Source organism: Erythrolamprus reginae, chromosome 6 (assembly GCF_031021105.1).
Source record: "Erythrolamprus reginae isolate rEryReg1 chromosome 6, rEryReg1.hap1, whole genome shotgun sequence".
NCBI lineage: Eukaryota > Metazoa > Chordata > Lepidosauria > Squamata > Dipsadidae > Erythrolamprus > Erythrolamprus reginae.
Genome location: NC_091955.1, coordinates 60,466,321 through 60,494,065, shown reverse-complemented (window position 1 = coordinate 60,494,065; position 27,745 = coordinate 60,466,321). Strand labels below are relative to the sequence as shown.

At 41.4% G+C, this 27,745-nt stretch overlaps 1 protein-coding gene across 1 annotated transcript in view; it reads right to left on the bottom strand.

Moving 5' to 3' along the window:
• UTP20 (UTP20 small subunit processome component) overlaps positions 1-27,745 on the bottom strand; it is a 120,371-nt gene that overhangs the window by 18,402 nt on the left and 74,224 nt on the right. The window contains exons 30-46 of the mRNA XM_070755922.1: positions 25,115-25,341; positions 20,349-20,493; positions 19,722-19,809; positions 16,992-17,135; positions 15,894-15,944; positions 15,654-15,806; positions 13,495-13,650; positions 11,536-11,676; positions 10,755-10,892; positions 10,316-10,455; positions 9,819-9,898; positions 9,194-9,477; positions 8,135-8,274; positions 7,754-7,910; positions 4,767-4,868; positions 3,667-3,834; positions 1,099-1,265 (exon numbers count right to left, since the gene is read on the bottom strand). Coding sequence (XP_070612023.1) covers positions 1,099-1,265; positions 3,667-3,834; positions 4,767-4,868; positions 7,754-7,910; positions 8,135-8,274; positions 9,194-9,477; positions 9,819-9,898; positions 10,316-10,455; positions 10,755-10,892; positions 11,536-11,676; positions 13,495-13,650; positions 15,654-15,806; positions 15,894-15,944; positions 16,992-17,135; positions 19,722-19,809; positions 20,349-20,493; positions 25,115-25,341 — 2,481 coding nt within the window. The remainder of the gene's footprint in view (positions 1-1,098; positions 1,266-3,666; positions 3,835-4,766; positions 4,869-7,753; positions 7,911-8,134; positions 8,275-9,193; positions 9,478-9,818; positions 9,899-10,315; positions 10,456-10,754; positions 10,893-11,535; positions 11,677-13,494; positions 13,651-15,653; positions 15,807-15,893; positions 15,945-16,991; positions 17,136-19,721; positions 19,810-20,348; positions 20,494-25,114; positions 25,342-27,745) is intronic.

Genomic DNA, 27,745 nt, shown 5'->3' with positions numbered 1-27,745 from the left:
TTGGTTCCCAGCCCCTGTTGACTGACTGGGAACCAATTAAATCTATTTTCTTTATTTCCTATGGGATAAAAAAATCTGAGGAGCTCTATAGTCTAAGCACTCCAAGCTGCAGGAAGGGTGGGGACGGCTGCAATCCCGGCAGCTTCGGGGGGCTCCTTTCCTCACTGCTTCGTCTTGTTACCTGTAGGCAGCTGCACCAACTTTCTCCTTCCCGGCGGCGGCAACGGCAGCAGCTTCCCTTCGAGTAGCACCAGCGCCGGGAATATCATGTAATGAAGGGAAGCTGCTGGAGCAGCGGCAACTGCTGAGATGGCTCTGGCGGCTTCCCTTCATTATGTGACGTTCCCGGCGCTGTTGCTCCTGAAAGGGAAGCAGCTGCCGTTGCCGCCGCCAGGAAGGAGAAAGTTGGTGCAGCTGCCTACAGGTAACAAGACGAAGCATTGAGGAAAGGAGCCCCCCGAAGCTGCCGGGATTGCAGCCGCCCCTGGCAGTAACATTTCCGATAATTAACAAAATTTTCTGTGGCTGTTCGGTATCCGAATTTTTGTTCAGATACCGAAGGAAATTTTTGCTGAAAATTTTGTTTGGTATCTGAAATGTACGACAACCAAGGCATTCGAGAACCGAGGTACCACTGTACTTCAAAGTTATGCCCAGTTATTCAATGAAGCCATTTCTTCTTCAGAGTTTGGAAAAGATCAGCCATATAATTCCAATCACAAAAAAGACTGCTGTGTGCATTGAATGGCCCTCATTAGAGGAAGGGAAGAAAACCCCTCAAAAAAGGAAACAAATGCTGATTAAAATAAATTATGGCTTCATCAGAAACAACAGAACTCCAAGTAAACAAATGGGAAAATCCAAAATGATAGGCACTGCAGAATCAGAGAACCAGAGGTTACTGACTTCTTTGTATTTGTGATAATTATATTTGCTTCTTATAAATGTGTGTGCTGCTGTGTGTTTGTAAGACTAGGCATTCAGGTATAGATTATCTACTAGAATTTTATATGCACCAATAACACTTATTGGCAAGCAAATAAAAGGGGGAATCAAACTAAATTTAGCTCTCTACAATTTTATTCTCCCTAAACTTACTTTGCCTTTTCTGTTAGCAACGGTAGATTTTCACTAATCAAACCATGGCTGAGTAGAAGAATAGTCTCTGCAGTCATTCCCTTGTTCACTATCAATCCAGACACAACTCGTCGTAAAGTTTCATGCACCTTTCGAGAGAGTTTTAGGCTGGTTGTATTCTCCAAAACCTGCAGGACAACATTACATTACAGCAATCACCTTACAAAGCAAATCCTGGAACAAAAATCTTTTTAGAATGACACTTTCAACTCTTACAACGCCCCCTTTCTGCAGCAGAAGTGTGTTCTGAAAGAGGGGTCTCCAACATTGGCAACTTTAAGCCTGGTGGACTTCAACTCCCAGAATTCCCCCAGCCAGCAAAGCTCTGAATTCAATACCCTAACACAGTGATGACGAACCTATGGCACCATAGGTGGCACGTGGAGCCATATCTGTTGGCACAAGAGCCGTTATCTTAGCTCAGCTCCAACATACATGTGTGTGCTGGCCAGCTGATTTTCAGCTCGCCCAAAGGCTCTGGGAGGGCATTTTCAGCTTCTGGAGGGTCTCTGGGGGGGATAGGGAGGATATTTTTGCCTCTGGAGCCTGAGGAGGGTGAAAAATGGGCCTACTGGGCCCATCAGAGTTTGGGAAATGGGCTGTTTCAGGCCTCTAGAGGGCCTCCGGGAAGGGTGGGGGAGGCCATTTTTGCCGTCGCCAGGCATTGAATTATGGGTGTGGGCACTCGCGCATGCACAAATGGTACACACGCATGAGCTTTCGGCTCCTGATAAAAAAAGGTTAACCATCATTGCCCTAACAGATCATCTGAATAGCATAACAGATTGCAAAGTCATCTTACAGTAAGGTGCACAATCTAAAGCCTCAGAACATTAATCTCTTTTGTGCTGCTCAGAGCCTCTGATCAATATTACTGAAAATCCACTGCTTGTTTCCCAATATTGTCCCAGATAAAGGAAAATTGTAAATTAAGTCAGAGGTAGGCTTTATAAAGAAAACAACAAAAGGCACAACCAAATCCTCCTCCCAGGGAAGAAATTATCATCTGGCCATGTGCATGACATATCCCTTGCCTTGTTCTTTGACCTTTCCTAAAATATTAAACATCACTTCTAATCCTAGAAGTTTATTCATTCTTTCCTTAAACATATAATTGAGATTAACGTTCTTCTTGGCCAAAACTGGCACAGGAAAGACTAATATATCTGAAAAATTATATTTTATATTTGTTTGTTTATACATAAAATAAATACACCATTTTTCATTAAAACACACATACACATATGTCCCACAAGGTCCCTAGGAGGACTAATTAGAAAAAAAAAAGCATGACATTTTAATAACCAGGGATTTGATTTGATTGATTGATTGATTGATTGGATTTGTATGCCGCCCCTCTCCGCAGACTCGGGGCGGCTAACAACAGTGGTAAAAACAACATGCGACAATGCAATACTAAAATAGCTAAAAACCCATTATTTTAAAACCAATCATACATACAAACATACCATACATAAATTGTAGAAGCCTAGGGGGAAAGAACATCTCAGTTCCCCCATGCCTGACAGCAGAGGTGGGTTTTAAGGAGCTTACAAAAGGCAAGAAGGGTGGGGGCTATCCTAATCTCTGGGGCAGTTGGTTCCAGAGGGCCGCGGCCACCACAGAGAAGGCTCTTCCCCTGGGTCCCACCAAACAACATTGTTTAGTTGACGGGACCTGGAGAAGGCCCACTCTGTGGGACCTAACTGGTCACTGGGATTCGTGCAGCAGAAGGCAGTCCCGGAGATATTCTGGTCCGATGCCATGAAGGGCTTTATAGGTCATAACCAACACTTTCAATTGTGACTGGAAACTGATCGGCAACCAATGCAGACTGCGGAGTGTTGGTGTAACATGGGCATATTTAGGGAAGCCCATGATTGCTCTCGCAGCTGCATTCTGCACGATCTGAAGTTTCCGAACACTTTTCAAAGGTAGCCCCATGTAGAGAGCATTACAGTAGTCGAGCCTCAAGGTGATGAGGGCGTGGGTGACTGTGAGCAGTGACTCCCGATCCAGATAGGGCCGCAACTGGTGCACCAGGCGAACCTGGGCAAACACCCCCCTCGCCACAGCTGAAAGATGTTTCTGTAATGTGAGCTGTGGATCAAGGAGGACGCCCAAGTTGCGGACCCTCTCTGAGGGGGTTAGTATTTCTCCCCCCCCCCCCCGGTAATGGATGGACAGATGGAATTGTCCTTGGGAGGCAGAACCCACAGCCATATTTGGGACCAGAGCAATTATACAAAGTGATGGGGTGGGTCAGGTTTTACAATGTTTTCTTCTCTTAAGCCATTGTTAAGCTTTCTTTAGCCATTATGCTATAGCTTTTTGTATCAAAATGGTGAAAGGTTTTTGACAGAGTGGCTAAAGAGGATCCTGGAATAAAGGGCCAAGATGTTACATGCAGCTCTGGGGCAAAAATTAACTCATTCTGCCCAGGAATGTTGCTCACTAGAAAAATACAATTACTGTATACAGACACATCCCAGTATGAAGTTCCAATGTACACTAATTCTATCTTCATACCTCTTTTAATGGAAGAATAAGCTTAATCACTTGGTTTTTTCCTACATATTTGGCAAGGATTTCATAAGAATCGTAACTTTTGCTTCTACGAGCTTCCATAACTTTGGAAACGATGCCTTTCACTTCTTTTTCTTCAGCAATTTCCCCAAACAATTCACGGTGGAAAATCTTTACAAGAGAGACAAGAGAAACAAGAATAGTTTAGCAACAGATAATAATGAAATAGTTATAGCTGTTTTTATAGGTTTTGGTATAATTTTCCAGACAGCGGTCTCTTTACTTCATTGATGCACAAATTTTGTGGCACCATAAAGATTAATCACAAAAGTCTATGCTGGAAGAGGAAGAAACCATAAGAAATGCATCAGAAATTACAATATCATAAACAAGTGCTTCTTCCACTTAAAAAAAATTAAAATCCAATAAATTCCAGCAAAGCCATGCAATGTCATCTCAAGCTAAATGTCATCCTAATGTTATCATTATTATTATTATTATTATTATTATTATTATTATTATTATTATTATTATTTATTGGATTTGTATGCCGTCCCTCTCCGGAGACTCGGGGCGGCTAACAGCAATAATAAAACAGCATATAATAATAATCCAATACTAAAAACAATTAAAAACCCATTATTATAAAAACCAAACATACATACAGACGTAACATGCATAAAATTGTAAAGGCCTAGGGGGAAAGAGTATCTCAATTCCCCCATGCCTGGTGGCAGAGGTGGGTTTTAAGCAGCTTACGAAAGGCAAGGAGGGTGGGGGCAATTCTAATCTCTGGGGGGAGTTGGTTCCAGAGGGCCGGGGCCGCCACAGAGAAGGCTCTTCCCCTGGGTCCCGCCAATGTCCTTTTATGCATCACATATCAACATGAATTGTGTATCTGGACATTATGAAAGCCCAGCTAAAGATCAAACAGCTTTCTCTCCCTTTAAGAAACAGCTCATGAACTGGTTTCTTCAGAGAGCTAGAATTTTAACCTTGGAGTTACCCAGCATAACATTTTCCCCATGCAAGGGTTAAGATGAAGAACTGGTGAAATAAACTCATCTTGCATTTAATTTTTTTCATAGGCTGTAAACACGTACTTCCATCAACAGTTCTATGCAGGGATCCAAATCACCAACTTGAAGTCGATCGTTGGCAAGACTCTTCAGCAAGAGGTGGACAGTGAAAGTTAACACATGGACCTATATATTTAGGAGAGACCATTATACTTGTTAAATGAAAAGAAAACCACCAAATGAGTATTAAAAACATAAGTCAAAATGCTACAATGAACTAAATCTTTCCACAGTTCTTCTACGGTTATCCAGCAGATCAGTCTTCAAGGTATCTCCCAAATTTTCAAAATAATTTTCTAATGTTATTTCAAAGATATATATTTTTTAACCTTAAGCAATCTCTGCAACTAACCCAATATCAAGTGATACATTTAATTAGGAGAAAATGCAGACATACAGTAATACCTCATGATACGAACTTAATTGGTGCAAGGAGGAGGTTCGTAAGACGAAAAGTTCGTAAGACGAAACATTGTTTCCCATAGGAAACAATGTAAAGTCAATTAATCCGTGCAACCAAAAAAATCCCCGCAAAAAAACAGCTTTCGGCGACTGCTGGGAAGCCGCGCGGCTGTTTTAAAAGGTGACAGCCGGCCTGGGGGGCTTCCCAGCACCCCCCCGAACCCGGGTTCGGGGTTCGGGGGGTGCTGGCAAGCCCCCCAGGCCGGCTGCGACCTTTTAAAACAGCCGCGCCGCTTCCCAGCTGTCTCCCGAAGCCGAACGTGGAAGTTCGGCTTTAGCGTTCGGCTTCATGAGACAGCTGGGAAGCGGCGCGGCTGTTTTAAAAGGTCGCAGCCGGGCTGGGGGGCTTACCAGCACCCCCCCGAACCCCGAACCCGGGTTCGGGGGGGTGCTGGCAAGCTCCCCAGGCCGGCTGCGACCTTTTAAAACAGCCGCGCCGCTTCCCAGCTGTCTCCTGAAGCCGAACGCTAAAGCCGAACTTCCGCGTTCGGCTTCGGGAGACAGCTGGGAAACGGCGCGGCTGTTTTAAAAGGTCGCAGCCGGCCTGGGGGGCTTCCCAGCACCCTCCCGAACCCCGAACCCGGGTTCGGGGGGGTGCTGGCAAGCCCCCCAGGCCGGCTGCGACCTTTTAAAACAGCCGCGCCGCTTCCCAGCTGTCTCCTGAAGCCGAACGCTAAAGCCGAACTTCCGCCTTCGGCTTCGGGAGACAGCTGCGAAGCGGCGCGGCTGTTTTAAAAGGTGACAGCCGGGCTGGGGGGCTTCCCAGCAACCTCCCGAACCGAACCCGGAGTTCAGAAAAAAATTGCCTCTTCTTACGAACTTTGTTTGAGTCACGAACCGGCGTTCGGGAGGCTTCTGGGAAGCCCCGCCGCCCGGCTGTCACCTTTTAAAACAGCCGCGTGGCTTCCCAGCAGTCTCCGAACGCCGGTTCGTAACTCGAAAAAAGTTCGTAAGAAGAGGCAAATTTTTTCTGAACCCCGGGTTCGTATCACGAGTTGTTCGTAAGACGAGGGGTTCGTATCTTGAGGTACCACTGTATTTGCTATCAGGCTGAAGTCATTTTATTTGGGAGCTTAGGCCGGCCACACTTTATATTATTTCACTGTACATTTTCTATTGTGGGAAAATTGTGGGGGGGGGGGAATTGTATGAGGTTTATTTTATTTATTTATTTGTTTGTTTGTTTGTTTATTTTGTCGAGTAACTATTGGTGGTATACAAAGATATAATAATATTTATATACATGATACTTGTAAGAGAGAAACATAAGGACAGAGGACGGAATGCACTCTGGTGCACTTATGCATGCCCCTTACTGACCTCAGGAATTGGGAGAGGTCAAGAATGGATAGTCTAAGGGTAAAGTTTTGCGGGCTAGGTGATGATACTACGCACTCTGATAGTGAGTTCCATGCATCAACTACTCGGTTACTAAAGTTGTATTTCCTGCAGTCGAGTTTGGAGCGGTTTACTTTAAGTTTGTATCTGTTGTGTGCTCGGGTGATGTTGTGGTTGAAGCTGAAGTAGTCATTGAGAGGAAGGACGTTGTAGCAGATTTATTTTATGGGCTATGCTTAGGCTGTGTTTAAGACGATGTAGTTGTAAGCTTTCTAAACCTTGTTAGTATGTAGTCATAACAAATTCTTTCTAGAAAGTCAAGGTCATCCTTTGTTTCTGCACCACTGCACCTGCATGCAAAGAGATGGGTGGAGTCTGCCAGCATGGAAATAGAAAATTGGACAACGTGGTGGATCTGTGGGTGTGGGGACAAGGACTTTAACTGAGTGGTGAAACCTGGAGGATTTCAGATTTGGGTTTCACCCAGATGTGCCAAGATGGCTTTATTAATAAATTGGAACTTTGAGGAATACTTTGTCATGGACTCTGATTTAATTTTGGATGCCCTTTGGAACCCTGACATTTGCATATACCGTAGTTCTGTAAATATAGTCTGTTACTCTCTGCAATAATTATGGATTGGTAATAAAAAGCAGAATGAAAAAGGAATTCCAGTATCCTCCTCAAAACTATTATTACTATTATTATTATTATTATTATTATTATTATTATTATTATTATTATTATTATTATGTCAATACAACACAGCAAACCAGATCACTATGCTGGATTTCATATTTCATCACCAGTCGGGCACTTCCCAAGCACCTAAGACTGCGTGATGTAGCGGCGAATTATGTTTGCCGATCCCAGTAAAGCGGCCTTTTGCAATTGACAGATGGAGATTTTGTCAGTTCTGATGGTTTTCAAATGTCCGCTGAGATCCTTTGGCACTGCGCCCAGCATGCCAAGTACCACTGGGACCACTTTCACTGGCTTATGCCAGAGTCGTTGCAGCTTGATTTTTAGATCTTCGTATTTCACTCATTTCTCTAGCTGCTTCTCCTCAATTCTGCTGTCTCCTGGGATTGCCATGTCGATGATCCATACTTTCTTTTTCTCACCAATCAGGATTATTATTATTATTATTATTATTATTATTATTATTATTATTATTATTATCTATCCGGAGACTTACGCTTCCTCCTTACCTGGTAACCAGTGACAAGGATTGACACCATTTCTTTTAAGACATATTGCAAGTATTGTGGCCCTAAAGCTTCTATTATTTTCATCAAGGTGTTACGTGCAACGTCCCGGATTTCCTGTGCTCGATTCCTCAGAAGAGAGCAGACTTTCAGAAGAATGCTGGAAAGAGAGAGATACTACAGTTACCTAAAAATGCCAAATACAAAAATAAAAGACACCAGTGGGAGAAGCTTAATTTCAATGCACTGTAAACAAAATTTTAATACTATGTTGATTTGCTTTATCTCCAAAGATTTATATGGTAATGTTGGGGGAGGCTGAAAAGGTTTTTATATGTGGATGATTTACGGATTATAGATGTAGATTATAAATATAATGCTTACCCTGGCAAATTCTCCTCCATAACATCCTGAGGAAGGGTCTGCATTAGCTTGACCATTGCAAAAGCTATTGGCACTTGCACTACCTCTTCATCATTGACGATCTTGGATTTTACCATCTTGTGCTGTTCATCTCTTTTCACCTATAAGTACCGCCAAGAAATATTCCTCAGTCACAATTTTATTGTAAGATGCACTTTATATCTTTCTGCACATTGGGAAAGAAATCCTACGAAAATAGACTAACAATCCTGGGCCTAGAAAGCCTAGAACTAAGGCGCCTAAAACACGATTTGAGTATTGCCCACAAGATCATATGCTGCAACGTCCTACCGGTCAATGACTACTTCAGCTTCAACCGCAACAACACAAGAGCACGCAACAGATTCAAACTTAATACGAACCGCTCCAAACTTGACTGTAAAAAATATGATTTCAACAATCGAGTTATCGAAGCGTGGAACTCATTACCGGACTCAATTGTGTCAACCCCTAACCCCTAACATTTCTCCCTTAGACTCTCCACGATTGACCTCTCCAGGTTCCTAAGAGGCCAGTAAGGGGCGTACATAAGTGCACTGGTGTGCCTTTCGTCCCCTGTCCAATTTTCTTTCCTTTCTTTCATCTATTATATATATTCTCTTCCTTTCATATATCCTCTCCTCTAAGTTCACTTTTACCCTTATATATATTACCACGTGTCTTTTTTTTCTTCCTATGTATTCGTGTATTGGACAAATGAATAAAATAAATAAATAAATAAAAAATAAATATTCAGTCTACTTTCATATATAAGCTAGATTTGCCTCTTCTGGATAGGCTTGACAGCAATTCCAATCATACCCTAGCTAGGAGAGGTGTTAAGAAAGGCTGGTTAGAATGGTGGACAACAACTAAGGGAACTTTAGGTCTAAAACTTCTTTCAATCATAAAACTCCCTTTATGATCTTTTGCACCTTTTGCCTTTCTTGCACTATTATTCTGAAATAAAGGTAGGAGAAATCCCCACAACAGCAACATAAGTGCCTCAAAAAGAAAAAGGAAGGAAACATTAAAATGTACCTTTGCAATAAGACACCTGTGCAATTTGGGCAATATATTGCCAGTCACCGTCCCCTGAATATGTTTAATCAGACACTCCAACTCTTCCTTATTCCTGGGCAGGAATGAAGGTGGTTTTGAAACTTTCTGTAAATTCTCATCTTCTTTGTTAGCAGGCTGATCAGACGTAGATTCAGCAGATACTTTCTGTTCCTTGACACAAGACTTTTGGCTTTCTTCTTCTCCATCACTAAGTTCCACCTCCATGGTTTCATTCTCTACTTCAGGACTGATATCCATAGCATCTATATAAGTTACATAAAATGAATGAAATTACTATGGCACTAATTAATCAAGATACCCTTTTGGAATAAGACAAAGATATAAAAACTATAACAAAATACAGTGTTTCCCCAAAAATAAGGCCCTGTCACATTTTTTTGAACCCTGAAATATGTGCTTGGCCTTACTGTCATGCACTCCAAAGTCCAATTGGGCTTATTATCAGGGGATGTCTTATTTTGAGGGAAACAGGGTCCTTTAGGATATTAATACAAAATGTAAAAAGCACAATAATTTATTTCAAGCAAAACAAATTCCCGTAGACCAAGGAACCCGCAATCCGATTAAGGAATTAAAAACTTACCTTCCTTTTCAATAATTGAAAGCTGCTTTTCAAGAGTTTCATGGTCAAAATGAAAAGCCTCCAGCACCATTACTAGTACACTTTCAAGTTTAAAAAAAAGAAAAGAAAAAAAGACATTTGAGTTCCAAGTTTCCAACTTTATCAAACAGTTTACAAAACATTCTGTTCAAATAAGAAAAAATTGAGCCACTATTATCCTGGTGAAATTATTTCTGAATATATGTACAGCAATATAATATAAATAACAGCTTTGTAATCAAGCAATTGAGAGTTAATTATAATGTAATACCACTTTAAAAAATCCTTTGGGATAACTATGACTGGATGATTGAGAATCTACATGGACACTTAAAAAAAATATCAGGATAAGAGCAGAATAGTCTCCAAACTTCAAAATCATTCATATTTGATTAGAGGCCCATTGCATCCAATGGTTATTTGTTTTTATTTAAAACAAATGATTATAATTTTAATCTTAAAACTGGCCTTTAATGTACCTGACACCAAGTTTTTGATTGATCTGTCCAGTCTGCAATACGTGGATGAAATGTTTCAAATGGTAGAGGTAAGCTGACCAAGAAAGATGTCTGCACACAGCTCCCACCATCTCTACTGATGCAGTTATCATGTTTTCATACTAAGGAAAAGAGTAATAGCAGGAAGATTAAATGACAGAACATGTTTCTCTAGCTTTCTTTTTTTAATACAAAAATAAGTCTACAGCCCCCTTGGCTGGAGCAAGACCCATGTCTCCATCCCCCACTATATGTGTGAAGCTTCAACACAACAAATTCTCTATAAGAGCTGTGGATTCTATTAAAGGTAGTAGAGCCAATTCAATTCACTTGCTTTACGAAAAGTTACCTAAAGATCAGATGTGTTGATAGAGTAGATGAAGCAGAAGTAGTTTCACCCATTTTATGTTCAAAAGCTTACCTTAAGCATTTTCTCATTGAAAATGGTGGTGGTTGCATAAGGCATAATGTAATTTTGAAGACTTTTAGAACTCAGTATGGTTTTGCCTTCCACTAACTGCTTAGCTAGTTTCATCAGAGCTCGTGCCCTTCTGTGAATCTGAAAGAATATAAAAAATATCTTAGAGATTGGTTGAGAGATTTTAGCCCACCAAACACTTTAATAATAAACCAGATTTACGGGACCGCCTTCTGCCGCACGAATCCCAGCGACCAGTTAGGTCCCACAGAGTTGGCCTTCTCCGGGTCCCGTCGACTAAACAATGTTGTTTGGCGGGCCCCAGGGGAAGAGCCTTCTCTGTGGCGGTCCCGACCCTCTGGAATCAGCTCCCCCCAGAGATCAGAATTGCCCCCACCCTCCTTGCCTTTCGTAAGCTCCTCAAAACCCACCTCTGTCGTCAGGCATGGGGGAATTGAGATATTCATTCCCCCCAGGCCTATACAATTTATGCATGGTATATTTGTGACTTTTAATAAGAGTTTTTAGTTATTTTAAATATTAGATTTGTTATATGTTGTTTTATTACTCTTGTTAGCCGCCCCGAGTCTACGGAGAGGGGCGGCATTCAAATCAAATCAAATCAAATCAAATCAAAAAATAAATAAATTAAGATGTTTTATATCAATTGCAGACATTTTATATCAATAGAAAAAAGGAAATAAGCACTATCATGTTTAATGCTGTCACTGTAAGATAACTCATAGGGTGATTTGGAAGAATCAGTTAAAACATTTCCTTTTACCTGAATATGCTTCATATTTTCAAAGAAGTCCATCTCTGGATCATGATAATCAGTCAGCTGGACCAAGTCGTTGAACTCTGGATGTTCTGGAAATGCTCGAATCAAGTTTGATAGCAATGATGTGTAATCCTGCTGAATGCACTGAAACAGCAAAGATTTACTTTTACATCTAACTTTCTAAACTATATCATAGCCTTCGCTTTTTAAACAGACAACTTTTTTTTCACAGCAATCTGTTCGAATTTTCCCTCTTAAACTAGGGAATTGTGACCATTTCTAAATACCAGATATTTATACTAAGACTAGACTTTGAAGCAATAATAGAAATAGATACCGTATTTTTCAGAGTATAAGACGCACCTAAATTTTAGAGGTAGAAAACAAGGAAAAAAGTATTCTGAACCAAATGTTGTAGTATTATTTAATACCAGTGTAGCAGAATACTTTTTACAAACATGTACATTTTTTACAAACTTCAAACTTGATAGCTTTTAAGACTTGTGGTCTTCAGCTCCCAGAATTCCTCCTCCAGTCATGCTAGCTCAGGAATGGGAATTGAAGGCCACAAGTCTTAAACTTGCCAAGTTTGAAGACCTTTGCACTCCTAACCCCTAACCAAGGGGGTCTTCAAACTTGACAGCTTTAAGACTAGTGGACTTCAACTCCCAGAATTCTTCCTCCAGTCATGGTAGATGGGGTAATTAGAAGGCAAAAACACCTCAGTTTTTGCAAAAAAAAACCCCAGGCCGTTTTACACCCTTTTTGTTGTTGTTGTTTTGCAAAAATAGGGTGGGCAAAGGGTCTGGGAAGCCTGCAGAGAACTCCTGGGTGCTGGGGGCATTTTTCTCTTCTCCCAATCCCCAGGAGCTCTCTGAAGGCTTCCCAGACTCTATGTCCACTCCATTTTTATGAAAAACAGGCCAATTTCTCACAAAAATGGGATATGGGGGCAGGGCTTTGGAGCAGCAAAAATGGCTACACAGTAATCCCTCGCTACTTCGTGGTTCATCTTTTGTGGATTCGCTACTTCACGGGTTTTCAAAGGGGGCTTAAATCCATTAAATCCATTGAAAATTTTAAATCCCTTAAAAATTCATAAAATTCTTCTACAGTACTACTGTACTCTATTAAAGAAACTGGTAGGATATCACATGTAGTTCCAGCTGAGAAACATTGCAGAATGACCGTTTAATGCAAAGGGTGGGTTTCAAAAGTCCAAATACTCATTAAATACATAAAAAAATAAACTCCTCTACTTCACAAAAATTTGTTTTTCACGGATGGTCTTGGAACGCATTCCCTGCGAAAAACGAGGGATCACTGTATTCGGTTTATAAGACGCACCGACATTTCCACCCTTTTTGGGGGGGGGGGGAGGAAAGTGCATCTTATACTCCAAAAAATACGGTAATCTATACTTTATAAGCATTTGTTTGTTAAATTTATTTGCCACCCATATTCCTGATGGGCTACTCAGGATGGCTATAGTAGAACCTTAAATTAACAATAGGCTAATAACAGTACCTTAAACATATTATGATTTACAAAGTCTACTTGTTTTCAGCAAAACAAGTTATTGCATCCAGGATAATATATACAAATGTCCCAAAGTGTACAGAATTTAACTCATTTAACATATTTCATATTTCCCCATATTCAGATTACCATGGGTTATAAGGATTGGCCAAGAGAAATAGGAGTTGGATGGAAACAGATAATGGAACATTTATACGTGTATCTATTGCAAGCCTTTAGGAATTTGAGGATCTCATATTAATTCAAGCACAAATAACTAAATAAAAGTCATGATAAAAATACAGCTGGAACAGAAAATACAGTAAAAAAAAAAAGTCCTCCAAATGACTTTTATTTTACTAAAAGTGAGAATTACAAGGTCTGCAGATTTTCAATTCGTGCTGATTTTTATAACAAGAAGTGCAGGAGTGTTAGGCTCTTTACCTCAATCTTGCTCTTTAGCCCTTTTCTCAAAGAATCCAAAAGTGTGTGCTGGATAATTTCCTTGAATTCATCCTCTGTATGCTCAACTTCAGAAAATCTTTGCATAATGGCAGTCAGGCAGAGGACAGCATTGTCACTTAAAGCCATTTCCTCTAACTGCGAAAGAAAAGGATCAGGACACATGAGATTATAATCCTATTAATCCTATAAATCTATGCAGTACAATAAACATAAACCAGATCCCTAAATGATAGTTCAAAGCATTTATAAAGTGATTAAAATTATAAGTTAGCAGCAAGATGTGACCAAAACTGTATAAATTCACTGCAAACTTTTTATAGGCTTCTTTTTCCCCATAAAGAAAATAGTTTTGCTACTATATGGCTGGCAAACACAGACCATACATTTCTCAGTCAGGAATTCATGTTTTCCCTATCACCCAACCATCTCTTGTTGCAATTCCTTATTTCCCCTTGTGTCACAGTAAAGTCAAGATGTCGTCTGGCGGGACCCAGGGGAAGAGCCTTCTCCGTGGCGGCCCCGACCCTCTGGAATCAACTCCCCCCAGAGTTTAGGACTGCCCCCACCCTCCTTGCCTTTTGCAAACTCCTCAAAACTCATCTTTGTCGTCAGGCATGGGGAAATTGATTCCCCTGGGCTGCTTCCGCTTTACGCAGGGTCTGTATGAGATGTATGATTGTTTTTATATCAGGGGTTTTGAATTGTTTTAGTATTGGATTTGTATTGTTTTTGTTGCGAGCCGCTCCGAGTCCTCGGAGAGGGGAGGCATACAAATCTAATTAATAAAATAAAATAAATAAAATATTGCCAGAGCAAAGGCAGAAGAGAGGAAGAAATTAGCAAGAATCCAAAAGAAATGTTGGATTGCAGGGCCAGGCTCCTTTAGTTTGCCTCCATTTCTAACTATTTCGACTACAGTATTTCTATCTCCTAATATACTTCTCTACACAAGATGCTTTAAAGACCCACGGTACTTAGAAATGCTTTTGCGAGAATGGAGATAAATCCACATAGCTCTAGGCACAACTTCTCTCAGTATCATTATAGAAAAGATGTTGGCACTGCTTTTTAGAGCATGTAGAGAACCAGATTAGGAAACGGAATGTGATTTGGAGTGTGCATGGAACACCTTGAAGCACTTACTGTATCCTGAATAAAGGAACACTTGGTTTAATTAAATTCGATAAATTTCTAAATCAAAGTTAAACTACAGTTGGCACCAATTTCATTCAGTTGGCTTTGCAAGAAACTGAAAGAAAGACTTTCTTTCTTTTTTTGGCAAATAATTTTTTTATTTTTCATTCCGATCACAAATAGAAAGTCAAATACCATCAATCTTGAATTACATTACAATGAGTCATTTTTTAAATTTCAGTATTCATATTCCATCCAATGCTGCCTCCTTTACATTTGACATCTGGACAAAAAATAATTACGCCAATTTCTTATATGACATTAAAAAAACCTGTTAGCTAATACACTTTTTAGGCTGTTCCTAATCTTAATCACATGTAATTAATTAGGCTAAAAGTGCTTCAATTTTCTACATAAATCCTTAATATCAATTTTCATGTGTTTTTTTTTACTTTACTTTTATAATGCCCTTTAGAAAAAAAATAAAACAAAAAAAAGAGCAAAACTTCTAATCACATCCAATAGTTTTTTATTCATGTCTAACCCTTACAAAGAAAAAAATATGTATCAATTTCAAGGGGAAAAAATCCAAATAATATGTCACCCCTGTCACTATAAAAAGAAAGAAAGACTTTCAAGGATACCATGGCTGGTAAGTAGATGTATTGTAGAAGAGTTAACAAAGCCATTACAAAAAAAATACAGCAACTGCTATGTATCTAATGAAACCTGGATTATTTACTGTGCAAACAAGATTAAAATTTTGGGACAACACCAACTCATTTCTTTTGTTGTTGTTCTTGTTTTAACAGATGCAGTTGTTGCTAACAGGATATATGAGGCTTTACTCTCAGAACTAGACAAACAATAGAAAGTATGCAAGTATTGATTTTTTAAAAATCCATTAAATAGTAAATATGACAAACAACAATGTAAAATGAATATATTTCTAAGAGCCCATTCATAAAGCAAACTCAGATATTTTCTATATTAATGGGACTCACCTGTATTGTGTAGAAACAGTTATGCATTACTGGGATAAGGTAGTTGACATCTATTTTGTTCATCCCTTTGATATGAGAAATGATATCCTGGAATGCTGATAAACGGACATCAAAGTTGATCTCGTCAAGATGGTGCGGATTGAAAGCATTCAGCTAAAACAAACACAATGTCTAATCAAGATAAAAATCAAATTGATTTTTTTTAAAAAAATTAAGTTGAAGACGGAAACTGCTACGTACCTTGACAGTTTCTGTGATATATTTTATATTACTTTCCAAATGTGATAATGTCTGTTAAAAAAGATTGAAAGTCATTAAAAGACAAATATTAATGAATAACATAATTTACATTTATTTCATATGTTAATTTTTAGGCTGTTTTTAATTTCATAAAAGATAAAAATAGAGCAGCTAAAACTAAATATCTTTAGACCATCAGTATGTAAATACACTATACCTTTGTTGCAATTTGATTAAGGTTGCATTTGTTTGATCAACATTTGGAGAAATATAGTCCCAAACGTCTTAAAGATGTCAAATTATCTATCTATTTTTAATGGAAACTGTCAGAAAAGCCTCTTCCTCTAATTACAGTTACTACTCAACTTACATCTGTAATTGAGCCTGGAATTAGTGTTATAAATCATGTCAGTTATTAATGTGATAATGATGAATTTTACAACTTTTGCCAATGGTTCTTAAGCAGTTTTCAGCAAATCCGTTCTTTGTACGGAGCTTGTTTTGTTAGAAACCAGAAATAAATAGCAATAGCACTTAGACTTATATACCGCTTCATGGCAGCTTATAGCCCTAAGTGGTTTACAGAGTCAGCATATTGCTCCCAATAAACTGGGTCCTCATAAATGTCAGTTTCCAGAAAAAAGGGAAAGGAAAGGAATGGAATGGAACGAAACAGAACAGAACAGAATTCTTTACTGGCCAAGTGTGATTGCACACACAAGAAATTTGTCTTTGGTGCATATTTGTCCTAAATTGTATAACTGCAGGCCGCTGCAACAGCCATAAATGTGGGCCAGTTACCAAATGACCCAGTACTAACTGCATGGAGAGGCGCTGGCCTTCAGAACCCTGAATCCAGGTTTAAATAACCCTGGGGAGGTCTGCTATAATTTCAAACTGTAACAATACAGTAGGTCATAAATCAAGGACTATCTGTACTGGTTTTTTATGGCAAAAAGATAGAAAAGGATAATATTTTTAAAAGGACTTATAAAGGAGTCAAGATTAGCCTCTTCTGTGGAACAAAGCAACTCAACACTTTGGATCAAAATGGAATAAGATTTTTTTTTTTTTTAAAGCATTAATATATAGTAATACCTTAAAAACCTCACACAGTGCTTGACGAGACAGCTTGTTCTGAATAACAGAAAACAGTTTTGCCAGAGGTTTAAGGAAGCTTGCTGGAGTTAAGCAATGTTTCAGCAGATTTTGTACTGTCTCCAGAATATCAATCTCTGTATCCTAAAAGAAAAAGGTACAGGTAAAAGATAGAACAAGGATTACGGGAATGCTAGTTTATTGCTTAAGGCAGAAGTCTTCAAACTTTAAGACTTGTGGGTTTCAACTCCCAGAATTCCCGCATAGTCAATGGAAATGGAGCCAGAGCCGCGCTGCCACTACCGCCTTCCTCCTCCCCCAGCATCACCGCCATCCAACAGGAGGGACTTTAAAAGCTGAGTCGCTAGTCAGGCTCTCTCCCGAGGTGGTAGCCTTCCTAATTAAATAAAAGGCACAAATGGCATCTCACAAACATCCTTTATTTGTAACTATTTGTAACTGCTAATTATGTTCATTAGCAGTTGTCAAAGTAAAATACGCCTGACTAAAGTCTTTCAGGGAAAGGCAGAGAAGAGTCCAAACAAATTAAAAGAAGTCCAACTCAAGACTTTTCAAGGAAAAACAAATAACACAAACACACAAACCTTGCTCTTCTTTGGCAAATTGCCAAGACCAATTTGCAGGAAAAACATGGCAAGTTCAAACAGGAACAAAATGGAGTCTTCCATTGCAATGATGAGATCTAGAAATGAACTGAGTTGCTTCCTGCAACGAACCCTTTCCTCTTCTCCACTTCTATAGCCTATGGCAGTTATCCCCAAGCCTTACTCCCAAGTAGTCCTCATCCTTTGGAACTGTTCTTGCCTTTTGGCATTGAGCACAGGCTCCTCCTGTTCTTCCTCGCTCATGTCAACCTCTGGAGGTTCTGGAGGTGGGACAGACCTCCCAAAGGGCTCTGGCTGAATCCCTGCCAAGCCTTCTCCAGACTCCAGGCCTGGCCCAAGTTCCTCCCCAGCTTCCTCGCTGTCCGACTCTGCTGCCAGCTGCACAAGCTGTTGGTGGGCCACAACAGATGGGGAGACATGCCAACAAAGCCCACCATGGCCACTAAGGTGAGGAGACCACCCATCTCTGCTCCTTCCCCGGGTTTGCTCGGCTGGCAGCAGGCATGGCGGAGGTCAGGCGGAGGTGACGTGCGCCTGCAGTTAGGTGCATTGCCCAACACTGCAGCCGCAAAGAGGCTTGCCGCTGATGCTTCTTTCCTGAGGTGCCTATGCACAAGGAATGCTGGAAGCCGACTCAGGCACACAGGGCAGCATTTGCTGGCTGGGGGGCCACCTGCCCCACCCTCTGCTCCTTCCCCAGCTCATCTCTTTACACTTCCACCATTTTTATTGAGCTCCCCCCACAAAAAAAAAATGGACCCAAATGAACACCCGTTGTTTCAGCCAAAATGGAGTTTGCCTGTCACTCCCTCGCAGACCAACCCCAGCATGCCCTTTGGCATCCTAGCCCCTCACCTTTGGCGTGCCTTTATAGCTACTCCGCCAGGCCCTTTTGGTCCTAGCGCCAGGAAACGGCTGATATCACCTCGCTTCGTTCCTTTGGTGGGCCAGCCCGGCTCTGGCACTCTGGCACACACACACAGCATTTAGAGGAGGCTTTCTGAAGCCAGGGGAGGGCAAAAATGGTCACTGCCCTCTGGAAGGCCGAAAATTAGCTGGACAGCTGGCACAAATGTGCTGGATCTGATATGCCTTGCGTGCCCTCAGATATGGCTCTAGAGGCCATGTGCCATAGGTTCGCCACCATGGCACTGTTGTGGTTAGCTCTGGCCCTGCTCCTGCCCCAAGGACTGTGGATGTGGGGGAGACATCCACATGCTGCAGGCCTGTTTTGCCCCCGGTGGAATGTGCTGATGAAGGCTCCTCTGACCAAGAAGACATGAGTGACCGGGAGGAGGAGAGTGTGGCATATAGCTCAGAAGGAGATCAATTATCTAGCTCCTCCTTGGATTCAGAACAAGAGTTAATGATACAGCCACACATGAGGAGAGCGATGCATAGGCAACAACAACTGAGAGATTATTATCAAAGAAAATGAGGCCACCTGTGGTTGGGTGAGGCTGTGGTAATTAGTGAGGCTGCTATAAAGAGCAGCCTGTGGGTTTGGCCATTGTGGAGGATTATCTGATCCTTGTGTTTCGTGACTGCTTTACTGACTTTGACTTTTTGTGTGCTGATTTTTCCCCGCTTTGAAACTAAACCAGGGCACTTTGTGAAAGAAGAAGGACTGTGAATTGCCTCACAGCTGCAAGATAAGTATCACAGAGCTGATAAGGGACTTGTACAAATTACCAGTTTGTTTGGAGACGAGTGCTCTTGGCTATACCAAAAGAGGCCTTAGTTTAAGTGAATTTTCATTCTAAAGAACATTGTTTTGAATTTTCAAACGTGTGTGTGTCTGAAATTTGTACCTGTGAATTTTTGGGAGGAGTGTACCAGAGAGCCCGACAGAACAGGCACCAGATTCATTCTGAATCTAACTGAAGTGGCTATAACTCAGGCTTCTCTATTGTTCCCTCTGCTTCATCCACTATTTTTCATATCCTGCTGAGCTTCATTCTTTCTAGCCATTACATAACCCAGTTACCTTTCAGTGTCAGCCTGAATGCACATAAAGTCCATAAGTGGAAAAAAAACATTTAAAATGTCATCACAAAAATAATCTGAAAGAAAATATTTTCCATACACTTTAGTGTAAACGTACCTGAGTAATGTTGGTCTGCTGAAGGAAAGGGAGCAGGAGACCAATCAGAACAGAGCTATGGTTCTTATCCTTTATAAACTTGCTAATCCTAAATACAACAGAAAATACTCTCATGTTATATTACAATGTAAAGTTTCAGATGTCTAATTAAAAGCCAGGCTTTTAAAATATGTAGTCTTGAAAAGTTTTGAACTTTGGCACAGAAAGAACATTCATTCATTCATTCATTCATTCATTCATTCATTCATTCATTCATTCATTCATTCATTCATTCGATTTTTATGCCGCCCTTCTCCTTAGACTCAGGGCGGCCTACAACATGTTAGCAATAGCACTTTTTAACAGAGCCGGCATATTGCCCCCACAATCTGGGTCCTCATGTCATTTGCATTCACAGAAATCTGAGAGATGTAGAGGAAGAAATATTTTTTGTATCTGTTCTGGGTGAAAACGGAACAATTATCAAAGTCATCTAATTTCTTGCCTTCTGAGAGATTAGGATGAGATTACTTCTACTATCTCCTATTAATCCCCTTACCGCGGAGTTATTTCTTTTCTGCCGCTTCTACAGCATTAAAAATATCTGTAAAAATGGGTACTACTAAAAAAGGAGAAGAAATCACTTACTTTGAAAGAATGTTGAGTTCTTTGCTGAGTTGGGTGCTATACTTTTTTTTCTTTATCCTATCTACGTTGATCATAGTTTTGTTGAGGTACTGAAGAATTGAAGGAACATGGGGGAGAACTAGCTTGGTCCCCATACTAGGAACATCTAAAATGAAAATGTAGAATACGGCCATTTAAAGTGAAAAACCAAACCTTTTTTCCACACAGAAAACACAAATTCTTTCCAAACAGCCTAGTAAGAATGTTAAAGTTGTTCTTTTTTAAACGTGTTTCAACTTTGTTATTATTTTTATTTAAATAGAAACATAGAAACATAGAAGTCTGACGGCAGAAAAAGACCTCCTGGTCCATCTAGTCTGCCCTTATACTATTTTCTGTATTTTATCTTAGGATGGATATATGTTTATCCCAGGCATGTTTAAATTCAGTTACTGTGGATTTATCTACCACATCTGCTGGAAGTTTGTTCCAAGGATCTACTACTCTTTCAGTAAAATAATATTTTCTCATGTTGCTTTTGATCTTTCCCCCAACTAACTTCAGATTGTGTCCCCTTGTTCTTGTGTTCACTTTCCTATTAAAAACACTTCCCTCCTGGACCTTATTTAACCCTTTAATATATTTAAATGTTTCGATCATGTCCCCCCTTTTCCTTCTGTCCTCCAGACTATACAGATTGAGTTCATTAAGTCTTTCCTGATACGTTTTATGCTTAAGACCTTCCACCATTCTTGTAGCCCGTCTTTGGACCCGTTCAATTTTGTCAATATCTTTTTGTAGGTGAGGTCTCCAGAACTGAACACAGTATTCCAAATGTGGTCTCACCAGCATTCTATATAGTGGGATCATAATCTCCCTCTTCCTGCTTGTTATACCTCTAGCTATGCAGCCAAGCATCCTACTTGCTTTCCCTACCGCCTGACTGCACTGTTCACCCATTTTGAGACTGTCAGAAATCACTACCCCTAAATCCTTTTCTTTTGAAGTATTTGCCAACACTGAACTGCCAATACAATACTCAGATTGAGGATTCCTTTTCCCCAAGTGCATTATTTTACATTTGGAAACATTAAACTGCAGTTTCCATTGCTTAGACCATTTATCTAGTAAAGCTAAATCATTTACCATATTACAGACGCCTCCAGGAATATCAACCCTATTGCACACTTTAGAGTCATCGGCAAATAGGCAAACCTTCCCTACCAAACCTTCCCCTATGTCACTCACAAATATATTAAAAAGAATAGGACCCAGAACAGATCCTTGTGGCACACCGCTTGTAACCTGACTCTGCTCAGAATACTCGCCATTAACAATAACTCTCTGATGTCTACGCTTCAGCCAGCTGCAAATCCATTGAACTATCCAGGGATTAAGTCCAATCTTCACTAATTTATCTATCAGCTCTTTATGTGGAACCGTATCAAAGGCTTTGCTGAAGTCCAGGTAGGCAATATCCACGGCACCACCTTCATCCAACACCTTTGTGACATAGTCAAAGAAATCAATGAGATTAGTCTGACATGATTTGCCTTCAGTAAAGCCATGCTGATTTGGGTCTAATAAGTTATTGTTTTTTAGGTGCTGATTTATCCTCTTTTTGAGTAGAGAAATACTGTACATTATGATGATAATTCATTGTTGCGGTTGGCTCTGGTCCAGCTCCTGCCCCAAGGAATGTGGAGGTGGATGCAGGGGAAACATCAACGTGTCATAGGCCTGTTTTATTGCCGACAGAGTCAGGTAGTGCAGTTTCCTCAGACGAAGAAGACGGTGGGAGTGACTTGGAAGAGGGGGGCTTGGCACACAGCCCAGGAAGCCAATCTCCATTATCTTCAGTTGATTCGGATGAGGAAGTGTTAGACCCACGCATGTGCAGAATTATGCATAGAAGAGACCAATTAAAGAAATATTACAGGAGATAAGAGAGGCCACCTGTGTTTGGATGGGGCTCCAGTAATTAGAGCTGCTGATATAAATAGCAGCATGCTGGCTTGCCCGTTGTGGAAGATTATCTGATCGTTGTTTCTTCAGGACCGTGCCATGCTGTTTCCAGACTTTGTTTGTTGATTTTTCACGACTTTGAAACCAAAGCAGAGCAAAGTGTGTGTGTCTCACTTCGTGGAAGAAGGAGGGTTGTGACGTTCCTTCACAGCTGCTAGCTAAATACTTAAGGACTGATTAAGGGGATTGTACAGACTACCAGGTTGTTTTGGGACAAATATTGTTTGCAATACAAAAAGGGTGCTTTGTTTCTTATGAATTTTTGTGATAAATAACATTGTTTTTGAACTTTCAAGTGTGTGTGTCTGAAATTTGTACCCTTGAATTTTCAGGAGACTCATACCATAGAGACCGGCAGAACAATTAACAATACTTTTTTAAAAATATCTAAATTCAGAAACTTTACAAGATAACTAAAATCTTGCATATACTCCCATTTTTTTAGTCGTTTAATTTTTTTTGGGGGGGGGGGGCTATCAAAAATATCAGGTAGTTGTACTAAATATTGAAAAGGTGGATGACTTCAAGTGTAAGTCTTAAAAGCTGGCAACTGATTACTTTTTCGATCTGTGCTTCATTTTGAAGAGAAGCCCATATTAGGCAACTCCTCTATAAAGAGTTCGTTCCAAGGTGAAAAGGTATTTCCTGTAATCTCCACACTTCTGACTTCAAATTGCAGGAAGGCAAGTGAAGTCTACTTCAATGCAAAGGCTGAAAGTTGTGGACCTGGATAACCCCTTTAAGTGTCCTAAAGCTAAAACCAAGAAGTATCTTTCATTTTGTTTACACATTCTGTTTAAAACAGCTTTGAATATAAGTATACACAGATCGTCCTCAACTTACAACAGTTCATTTAGTGACCATTTGAAATTACAATGGCACAAAAACCCCCAACGTATGACCATTTTTCACATTTATGACCATCCTAAAGGTGCTTTTTCTACAGGCAACTGGACTTTTGTTTTTCTTTGAAGATGTTTCGCTTCTCATCCAAGAACCTTATTCACCTCTTGAAAAAGCACCTTTGGGACAACTATGACCTGGATGACTGAGAATCTCCAAGGACACATTTATGCCCATTGTAGCATCCCCATAGTGATGTGTTTTAGAAACATAGAAACATAGAAGTCTGACGGCAGAAAAAGACCTCCTGGTCCATCTAGTCTGCCCTTATACTATTTTCTGTACAGTGGTACCTCGAGATACGAGTTTAATTCGTTCCGGACCTGGGCTCTTAAGTCGAGCAGCTCTTATCTCGAACGACTTTTCCCCATAGGAATTAATGTAAATAATTTTAATTGGTTCCAGCCCTCAAAAAACTCACAAAGTTAGTCTAAATTATGCAGAAAGACATGTTTTTAATGAAGAAATGTACATGTACATATAAATGAATAATGAAGTTTCTTTCACTTAACTTGTAAACTTTCTTAAACTTTTAAATTTACATATGTTCAACTTCTCTGCCACCCAATCCTGTAGGACAGAGGTCCCCAACCCTTTTTGCATCAGGGACCGGCTTTAAGCGATCAAGAGAGGAATGGGTGAATGAATGGACGGAGGGTGGGAAGGAAGGAAGGAAAGAGGGAAGGGACAGGAACAGAGGAAGGAAGCAAGGAAACTTATGAAAGGGGAGAGTAAGAGAGGAATGAGTGAAGGGAGGGAGGGAGGGAAGAAGGTGGGAAGGAGAAAGAAAAGAAGAAATAGAGGAAGGGAAGGTAAAAGAGAGAAAGAAAAAGAGCAAGAAAGAAAGCTGCAAGCACCCCCCCGAGCCCCCCAGGCCGGCTGCAACCTTTTAAAACACGCGCGCCGCTTCGCAGCTGTCTCCTGAAGCCGAACGCGGAAGTTAGCGTTTGGCTTCAGGAGACAGCTCCTTGGCGCTTGTATCTCGAATTTGGGCTTGTAAGTAGAACAAAAATATCTCTCCCCTCCCAGCTCTTATCTCGAGTTGCTCTTAAGTAGAGCAGCTCTTATGTCGGGGTTCCACTGTATTTTATCTTAGGATGGATATATGTTTATCCCAGGCATGTTTAAATTCAGTTACTGTGGATTTATCTACCATGTCTGCTGGAAGTTTGTTCCAAGGATCTACTACTCTTTCAGTAAAATAATATTTTCTCATGTTGCTTTTGATCTTTCCCCCAACTAACTTCAGATTGTGTCTCCTTGTTCTTGTGTTCACTTTCCTATTAAAAACACTTCCCTCCTGGACCTTATTTAACCCTTTAATATATTTAAATGTTTCGATCATGTTCCCCCATTTACATTAAAATGTTTGAAAACTGGTTCACCTTTTGCAGCCTTCTGACAAGCTAAGTCAATGGAGAAGCCAGATTCTAAGTTACTATTAGTTACTAACTTAACAATTGAAGGGATTCAATTTCTGTGGCAAGATTTCTCATTTAGCAACATAAATTTTGGGTGCAATTGTGGTCCTAAATTGAGGAACACTTGTACTTTGTACGTTCTTCTGTAAAGCTCAAATATAATACACTGAAGCCATTTTCATTTACAAATTAAATCTCTGTCTTATCATCATCTGAATCTTCATGTCTTTTTAAAAAGTTGCCTAGAATCTAGCTATTTCATTGAGAGTTTGAGTCCAATGGGGCTGGACTGAATTGTACAATTTTAATATTATGTGCCTTTTATTTTATTTTATATATTTTCCTTGTTTTCCTGAACTCTTTGTGCCCTATGGAAAAGGACAGTATTGTAATAAACAAGCAAACAGTGCCATGCAATTGAGACCTATTCATTCCTACCTCCCGCTATTTCTTCAACTTCAATAAAGATGCAGTCGGTCACTGTCAAGCTGCTACATTGGTCATTGGGTTCAAAGTCAGGAATATTGAGAAGGCTGTCAATCACATCCATCACAGTTCCAGCTGTTCCTTCTCCCAGAGCTTTGGCTGAGAGCACGGCACATACATTTGATAATATGTCATATTCTGGATGCCCTGGCTTCTGCTTAGCCAGCAAAATGAAATACCTAAAAGCAACGAGAGATGGGGAAGGGGAATTTTAAGAAATAAATTATATGGGATTCAGAACTGGTGGGAAAAAACCCAGGTTTTTCATTCTTCTGTTGGACAACTTAAGAGAATAGGCGTTGATTGCTTACCTGAACGCCTCTTCTCGTACGGTGAGCGGGTACAGCAGTCACATGGGTTGCTCATGTCCAATCTGGTGGAACTGAGCCTAGTGTTAAAAAAGCTTGCTGGATCCGCCCCTTCCCCAGAATTCGCGAATCCGTAGACTAGGCTCAGATGTGAAGCTCTTTAGTGTTCAACTCTCATAGTTAGAGGAAAGAAGGTTACAGAAGATAGAAGATAGAGAAGACACAAACAAGGGCGGGAAGTGACTGCTGTACCCGCTCACCGTACGAGAAGAGGCGTTCAGGTAAGCAATCAACGCCTATTCTCCGTACTGAAGGAGCGGGTCCAGCAGTCACATGGGACATACCCAATAGATTGGTCCCTAGGGCGGGATTAAATTGCTATCGTGAGAGATAACGGATTGGAGTACCCTTCTGCCGAAGGCAGCGTCCGCTGAGGCGTAAGAATCAATCTTGTAGTGCCTGATGAAGGAATTTGGCGAGGCCCATGTGGCTGCTTTGCAGACCTCCTCCAACGGGGCTTGAGTCGCCCAAGCGGCCGAAGTGGCTGCGCTTCTGGTGGAATGCGCTGTGATGTTCCTTGGCACTGAGAGGGAAGCCGACTCGTAGGCCTTAGAGATAGTCCCTCTGATCCAACGGCCTATCACTGTTGAAGACACTTTGGTACCCATGACTCTGGGATGATAGGCTACGAAAAGTGCTTCCGACCTCCGAAAGGGTCCTGTGCGTTGGATGTAGATCCTAAGCGCTCTAATGAGATCCAGAGTGTGCCATCTAATTGCCAAGGGATGGTCCCGTTGGAGACAGAAGGAAGGTAAGACAATATCTTGGGTTCTGTGGAACATGGAACTGACCTTGGGTAAGAAGGTGGGGTCCAGCCGTAATACTACCTTGTCCTGATGAAATTGTCCTGCCTGATTGAAAGGGCTGCCAACTCCGAAATGCGTCGGGCAGAGGTAATAGCCACCAGGAATGCTACCTTAAAAGATAGGTACCTTAGGGACGCAGATTTTAGGGGTTCGTAGGGTGCCTGTGTGAGGGAATGGAGAACCTGTGGCAGATCCCAGGAAGGATATCTGTGAACCTTGGAAGGTCTGAGGTTGGCTATACCTTTGAGGAATTCCTGAACTTCTGGAAAGGAACGGAGAGGCTGTCTGCGGGGCCCCGCTAGGACAGAGGAAATGGCCGCCAGATGACGCCGGAGGGTGCTGGTGGAAAGGCCTTGATGGAAACCTTGCATAAGGAAGGAAATGATCCTGTGTATGGGGATGCACAGGGGAGAAAACCCTTCCAGTAGACACCACTGGTGGAACCTGGACCATGTATGGTCGTAGATTCGATTGGTCGAACCTCTTCTGGCCTTTAAAATGACCTCCACTGTGTCGGGGTCGTGTCCACGCAGTTCTAAGTCTCTCCTGATAACAGCCAGGCGGTGAGGTGGAACCACTCCGGGTCTGGATGGAATGAGGCCCCCTGCCGTAGCATATCCCCCGAAACGGGGAGTCGCCAGGGGTGCTGGACGGACAGCTGTTGTAGATCCGCGAACCAGGGCCGGCGGGGCCAATGAGGGGCGATTAGGATTACTCGAGCCCTCTCGCTGAGGACCTTGTGAATCACGTCCGGGAGAATTGGGATTGGAGGAAATGCGTACAGGAGTCCTGGAGGCCAGGGGCTCCTGAGGGCATTGATTGCTTCTGCTCCCGGGGATGGAAATCTGGAAAAAAAGCGAGGGAGTTGGGCGTTCGCTTCGGTCGCAAAAAGGTCCAGTACTGGTAGGCCGAATTTGAGACTGATTTGATGGAACAGGTCTTGATGGAGATTCCACTCTCCTGGGTCTATCGTTGCTCGAGAGAGCCAATCCGCCTGGACGTTGAGGCTCCCCGAGATGTGATCGGCTAGGAGCGACTGAAGGTGTTTTTCTGCCCAAAGGCCTAACTTGAGGGCCTCCCTCATGAGGGCCTTGGATCTCGTGCCCCCCTGTCTGCAGATGTGGCTTTTTGTGGCTATGTTGTCGGTGAGAATGAGAACGTGCCGGTTGGGGATGCGAGGAGCGAATTGTTTCAGAGCCAGGGATACGGCTCTTAACTCTAGCCAATTGATTGGCTTGGAGGCTTCCTCCGGGGACCACGTGCCCTGGGCTATCATCCCCTGGGCATGGGCGCCCCATCCTGATAGACTGGCATCTGTGGTGATGACGAATTGTTCCGGGCACCTGAAAGGGGATCCTTTGTCCATGGCCGGAGACATCCACCACTTGAGAGATCTGCGAACAATCGGT